This window comes from Haliotis asinina, chromosome 15 (assembly GCF_037392515.1).
Source record: "Haliotis asinina isolate JCU_RB_2024 chromosome 15, JCU_Hal_asi_v2, whole genome shotgun sequence".
Lineage (NCBI taxonomy): Eukaryota > Metazoa > Mollusca > Gastropoda > Lepetellida > Haliotidae > Haliotis > Haliotis asinina.
This window is the reverse complement of record NC_090294.1, coordinates 9,721,232-9,727,697: the sequence shown is the minus strand read 5'-3', so window position 1 is coordinate 9,727,697 and position 6,466 is coordinate 9,721,232. Positions and strand designations below refer to the sequence as shown.

Sequence of the window (6,466 nt, the reverse complement as noted above, 5' to 3'; positions counted from 1 at the left end):
GCATGATATGCCATTCATCTGCATCTGACAAAGGAACGTGTTCCATGTCATTACTGATAGTCTCAGTGTAATAGTCATGTACCACTATAATTAGTTATAGTTTCTCAGCTGTTCACGTGACTCTTTCAGGTTTGTCACATTGGTCCTGACACTAACTGTATGATCTCAGCCATACCTGAAGAAAGTAACGGAGTTAGCCAACAATGAACAATCCAAGATGCCATTATTAAATATCGATGTAATAAAACACAGAAATAGCATAACATCTTTAGTCATCATACAATACACGCAGTAGAAAATCTGAAAAGCCTTCACTTCACTTTATTACAATCGGTTAAGAACTACCCGGGATATTTTTAAATATCCATCCTTCTTAGTGTCCCATTCTTAGGTTAAAGAAATTCTGCCAAGGTTTACATGAGCCAGTCACCGTGTCCATCACAGTTGGAAGGGCAGGGACTGACCATCTTGCAGCGAGGATTCGAAACTGGATTGTTGGGGCGAAACATTAATCGCCGTGGATTAGTGACGCTGCATGCAAACCAAAGCATACATATATGATCACCGGGGTCTGATCTTGTTCCTTAGCTCATGAGCACAGAGTGGGCGCACGTGGTACATCTTCACCACTTTCGTCTTCATCAATGTCACATTTCCTTTACATTTGAAATAAGATATAAATACATAATGCGTTTTAGGAAAGTGATTTATTAAAGTGGTGGGGTACAAATTAAGTGCATTTTGGGAGGGACGCATTCTTGATTCGAACACTTAGTTCTACACACAGACTGTGAGTTAACAAACTCAGCCATCGAGGCTCACCGACATATAATTGTAAACTAACCCGGTTCCCAGGGTTGAAAGTGATGAATACACAATAACCACTTGAAATACATTTGAGGAGAAAGCCTCAGATCATAAACTACACCCAGGCGACAAACTTCGAAGTAATGGATGTGATGAGCCTTTAATAAACAGAATTGCTACAGACTAACAGGAACAGCAGAGTACAATAACAGGTTGAACTGAAACGTCTCATAAGTGTAAGGACTATGGTAGGAGTTTGAAAAATGTCGTGCGGCGATTTGATGGTCATTGCTTGAACTGAATCTAGCAGGGATGTTCTCTTTCAGCCAGTTGACCCAAGAGGGTGGCTTCTTCTGTTGAACAATCAGAGACGTCCGCCACCATAATCCCTATGCAGGTCGGCACACTAATAAAGAAACATGTCAGAATTAAAGAGATGTGTGTGTGAGAGAGAGAGACAGAGAGAGATAGAGAGAGAGACACACAGAGAGAGAGAGATGAAACTCGCTGATTTGAAATCAACACGATATGCATCGTCGACCTGTCTCATTTATATCACGTCTGTTGATATAATTTGTCATTCATTATGTTGATGAAATCTGCATGGCCAAACTTTGAACGTTAAAATTAAAATACCAAATTGAAATATGATGAGCCTGCATTACGTCTCCTGTGGGCTCAACGGTTGACAATTTCAATTAAAACACAGGAATCAAAAATACAGATACAAGGATGAGATAGAAATAATATACTTACCACGTGATAAGCTGGACATAAAAGCCGCGGCACGTACGGATTGTTGAAGTGAGGTTCGAGTTTCTCCAGCAGACCTCACCCGATACAAATGCTGAAATGGTTGAATACAATTACCGACGAAATATTGGCGAGCGTTTATCGTTTTCACATACATCACATAGTAAGTCACAGGGTCGGTTACAATTTAGTCACATCGACAGTGTTTCCACCATATCGTGACTAGTTCCAAATTCATAACACACACACACACACACACACACACTATATATATATATATATATATATATATATATATATATATATATATATATATATATATATATATATATATATATATATATATATATATATATACACACCACCCCTTCAGCCATTGGCGTTTATACTGAGTTTTATCCACAAATTAACATTACAACAAAGCAGCCAGATCGTGGAATAATTTAGAACCATGGCCATAGTTTTGACACATGTAGCACCTCAGGGAGATTTGGGATATAAGCATCAACCCCTAAGTGACAACATCCCGCTTTCAATGATTCTGGGCGTAACAGCAGACCGAATGTAAATAGACATGTAGTGGTCATTATGATTTCATTCTCTCCATTTGGAAGCAAAACGCATTTACTCCTTGAGGACGTAATTCTAAAATGTCAGCCTAATCCATGTCTGAAAGGCAACGTCCTACATCATGGACACTGCCTTTACAGCTGTTGAGTGTCTTGTGAGGGGAAACCTACACAGGAACATTAGGTGGTGATTTGGTTGAAAGGAGTAATTGACACTGGATTCTCTTTTTGCACTCAATCATCAACGATCCAGGACGTAGCCTCTTGACTTCGTTTAAGTCGCCAGCCAAACCTTCTATGCAGTTTCAGGAGGATTCAGTTTTAGTGCACCACCATTTGTTGCCAAGACAAGAAACCCGTGTCATGTAATGGGCAGAGGGGTAAGAACAGCACAGTTCACAGATACAAGACTGAGTCAATCACGGAATGTCACTTCAAGTCTCTGGTCACGCATAAACATCCTTAGTTACGAGTGTGACCACCTCTAGCAACAATACACACTCAGACTCTTATCGACGTCGTCAGCTGACAAATGGCGTCATTCAGAATCCCATTCCACTCGTTCCTGAGAGCGTGAGCAAGTTCTTGTCAGTCCGCTGGTTGTTGTGGTAGTCTTCTCACCTGGCGATTCATGTGGCCCCACAAGTACTTTATGGGGTTTAAGTCCGGTGAACTTGCTGGTCATGGAAGAACTTGGATATTCTGGGCAAGAAGTTTTTGGGCAATTCGCGCTGTGTGGGGCCTGACGTGCTGCAGAAGTGTTCCCTGTTGTTGCTGGTGAAGAAATGTTATTGCCATGGAGAATGTCATCTGTGTATCTCTTAACGTTTAAGTTTCCACGTATAACGACCAGCCGTGTACGCTGATCCCTACAAATTCCTCCCCACACCACCCCCCCACTCCAAAATGATGCACTTCTTAGGCGCACTTCGGTGCTAGTTCTTCTCCCTTGTGACGGTATACTCGCACCCGGCCATCATTATGAAACATGGTGACTTCCGTCTGTAAAAACCACTCGCTGCCAATTATGTACCAGCCAGCAACGTACAGTCCTTGCCCACTGTAACCTACGACTGGTTCATTCCCATTCCACATGGAGGACGTCGAGCTCTGATACCTGTTGCACGTAGACGTCGGCACGGTACGTCGACTGATGATATGTCCTATAGCCTATGTCCTATTGCCACCTTTTCCGTTGCCGTGATGACCCGGTTGCGCAGAAAAAGAGTCCACAGATGGCGGTCTTCCTGTGGGGTCTTCACACGTGGTCTGCCTGATTGTGGGTGCTGCCAGTCTGGCAGAACGTTGGAACACCGTGATGGTGGTATAATTCAGGGTCCTTGCAATATGGCTGTTTTTGGCGCCCATGTGTCTCATACCTATGGTCTCTCTCTTGCGCTGTTGGCTGTGACATAATTTCGGTAGTTTTCTGTCAGCTGAGATGCATAACCAACCGAGCTGCTGTCTTTTTATACCTGTTTTCGATAAGCATTTTGCAAAATCTCCGAGATGCACGTTTTGCCATTTTTCGCAAATTCACGTGCTTCCACACAGCCAACATGCTGGGTTTAGGCGCTTGATTAGTCAGTGTGTGGGCGAACCGTTTCGGCCTAAAAGGAATTTACTAACCTTAAAACTTTGCCCAAAATTCAAAACAAAAAGTGTTGACTTTCTTTTTTCCCATGAGTTTAATTCAATGTATAAGTTGTTCAAATACAAATAACGCACAATGCTCGACATGACCATCCGACTGAATGAAGCGGGCCCATTCAACCAACCACCCGTCTAGGTGAAGTAAGGGGCGAAGTGGTGTGTTGGGCAAACGAACACTGTTCGTTGAACCAGTGCCGTCAACTGTAAGACTCCGTTCCGCCACCGACACGGGCGCAACCCATGTGAGAGATTTACTTTACACAAGCTCCCATGAAACCCGCATAAAAAGTATATGGAGAATCATCTAACATGCATTCTTACTTTTAATCAGCGGATGTCTTTTTGCTAGATAGATATGGTACTATGTACGTTACTGTACGTTACCTTGGCTGTTCTGGCAAATGAAATCCCACCTCATCTGAGAGGTTCGCATCTCCTTGTAGAAGTCGTGGTTCCTACATTGCCTGACAGACTCAATACAGTTCCGGCTTTCACCCAGGATGTTTGACCTTACACAAACATTCACCAGTACATGAGTAAGTATGTGATAAGTGGGTGAGTGGATGGATTTTGGATGGAACGTGAGGTACTGATAGATTCCATTACTCCATATAACGCATTTACCTGTATACAACTAGATTTAATACTGAAAGTAGTACAAGTAGCGTAAGTCATATAACTGATAGCTTACTTACGTGCACGGTACAGCAAGTCTCCCGTCAACAACGATGTCTTTTGGATCATGAATGGAAAAAATAGGGCGGAGGTTGTGAATACAGGGACTGAACAGCTGCATGCAAGAATCCTCTTCTCCTTGACTGGAGGACACGTTCTCCATGTTCTCAGGATTCTGACGACGTTGTGTCTTGTGGCCAGCATTTGGAAAGAGAGCTATAGACAGCAAGAGAGTAATTTGTATAAACACGCTATAGATATGGTATTATGAAACTTCGCTTTCCCCTTGCCCTGGATGGCTAGAATTGCAGACTGACCTGTTGAAAACAAGACCCTTTTGAAAACATTGCCATGAACCTGCAATAAACTAATGGCGCCCTAGGACGCCCTACCATAAGATATGCAGATTACATCTATGCAGATTACAGTAGTTAGTGATCATATGGGTTTTTTTTCATAATACGAAAATAGTGAATCTAACAAAGGACTCACCATATGGAAAACATACTGCTGGCAAATACAGAAGAAAGATCACTCGCCCAAACATCGTCAGCGACTTGTTCCCAGTGAATATCTGGTGTGGCTCTAACACGAAACATATATAACGGGTATTAATGGCCGGAACTGCCTCAACGGCCAAGTATGCCAGAGAGCAGCCAATTTACGCGCTATTTTGTATGTTACGTGGTCGAAGGTCAACACCTCTGTCAGTAAGTGGGCATTTTAAGCACTCCCGTTGGGAAGCATTCAGACATGGGTAGTATGCCTGTCTAAGTGATAAGTGGAGATGCATGTTTACGTGGAGACATAGGATGTGTGAACACGTCTAGGCAGGAGTCGGTACGTGTTCATGAAGACGACTGTAGGTGGCTGTAGGGAAGTTTCGATATCATTGAGATGATTTAAAATTCCAAAAAGGCTACGTTTTAAAGATGTGGTAAGTTCAAATATATACCTGGAATGCTTCGGGACTAATGCACTATCTCCGGAGAACAATAATTTAATTGGAGGTATTGACACTAACAGTCATGCGAATTTAAGCAACCAATTATAAAAATAGATCTGTCCACAAAACATATCAATCAAAACTTATAAATTAATTCAGTTTCTTTTAAAAACTCAAAGTTTGAAGGAAAATGACATTGTACATTGCCAAAAAGAACTGTCATCGTTTTTCTCATTGAGATACTTGATCCTCCGTTTTACATCCCTTGTGATGGAAAAATCGACAGTCAAGCAGGACATGTTTATCTGTGCTTCTTTCATCATAAGAGATGCAAAACGGTGTATCCTCATCTCTGAAGAGGTATTATCATTACCTCCCTTGAGTAGGGCGTTAAGAGTGTGTATTTTCTGTATATTTTGTTATTAATTAAGTAATAATTATTATTTGGTCACAACATGTAGTGTTTTAAATAATAATTATGATGGGTCAAATTTCGTTTTAATAGATGGTCAACACTTTTAGGATTCTGGTTTTCCTGAGTTTATCTGCTCCTAGTTTTCTATGTGTTTACTTCCGGGAGACTTATTCGAGGGCATTCTACAGTGTTGATGATTGCCGTGTGTGCCCGAACTTTCGGGAAATGACTGAGTATGTATATAAAGGCTGGTTGCCGTGTTGAGGGGGGACACACATTCACATAACTGGAGGATATACGTCACTGCCAACGCTTGATCATCAAGACCCGTCAACGCCTTATCCACATCATCCGCTGTCGCTGTGTTTACATTCTGCATAGTTGATTCTCTCTCGCACGTAGACTTTGGTGAGTTTGCTATATTATATCTTGTGACCCATTGCCCTAGATTTTGTCTCATTTGTATTGAATTTGTAATCAGCATTGTGAAATTGACTTGTGACTTTGTATACCTTGCTCTCGTTGCATAATAATACATAATTTGAACGTTTATGACTTGTCTTTGTTCTGTTTTGCTGGTTCACAGGGGGATTTCTTACATCGTTTGTCACGGTAAATTCTAAACCGTAACAATGGAAATCGTTTGCA

At 41.7% G+C, this 6,466-nt stretch overlaps 1 protein-coding gene across 1 annotated transcript; it reads right to left on the bottom strand.

The window, feature by feature from the left end:
- Nucleotides 1-689: 689 nt before the first annotated feature.
- LOC137266329 (uncharacterized) lies at nucleotides 690-5,025 on the bottom strand. The gene is made up of 5 exons (XM_067801815.1): nucleotides 4,950-5,025; nucleotides 4,478-4,673; nucleotides 4,167-4,291; nucleotides 1,564-1,654; nucleotides 690-1,213 (listed from the first exon to the last, which is right to left on the bottom strand). The coding sequence occupies exons 1-5, from the start codon at nucleotides 5,002-5,004 to the stop codon at nucleotides 1,111-1,113; spliced, it is 570 nt and encodes a 189-aa protein (XP_067657916.1). The 5' UTR covers nucleotides 5,005-5,025; the 3' UTR covers nucleotides 690-1,110.
- Nucleotides 5,026-6,466: the final 1,441 nt, after the last annotated feature.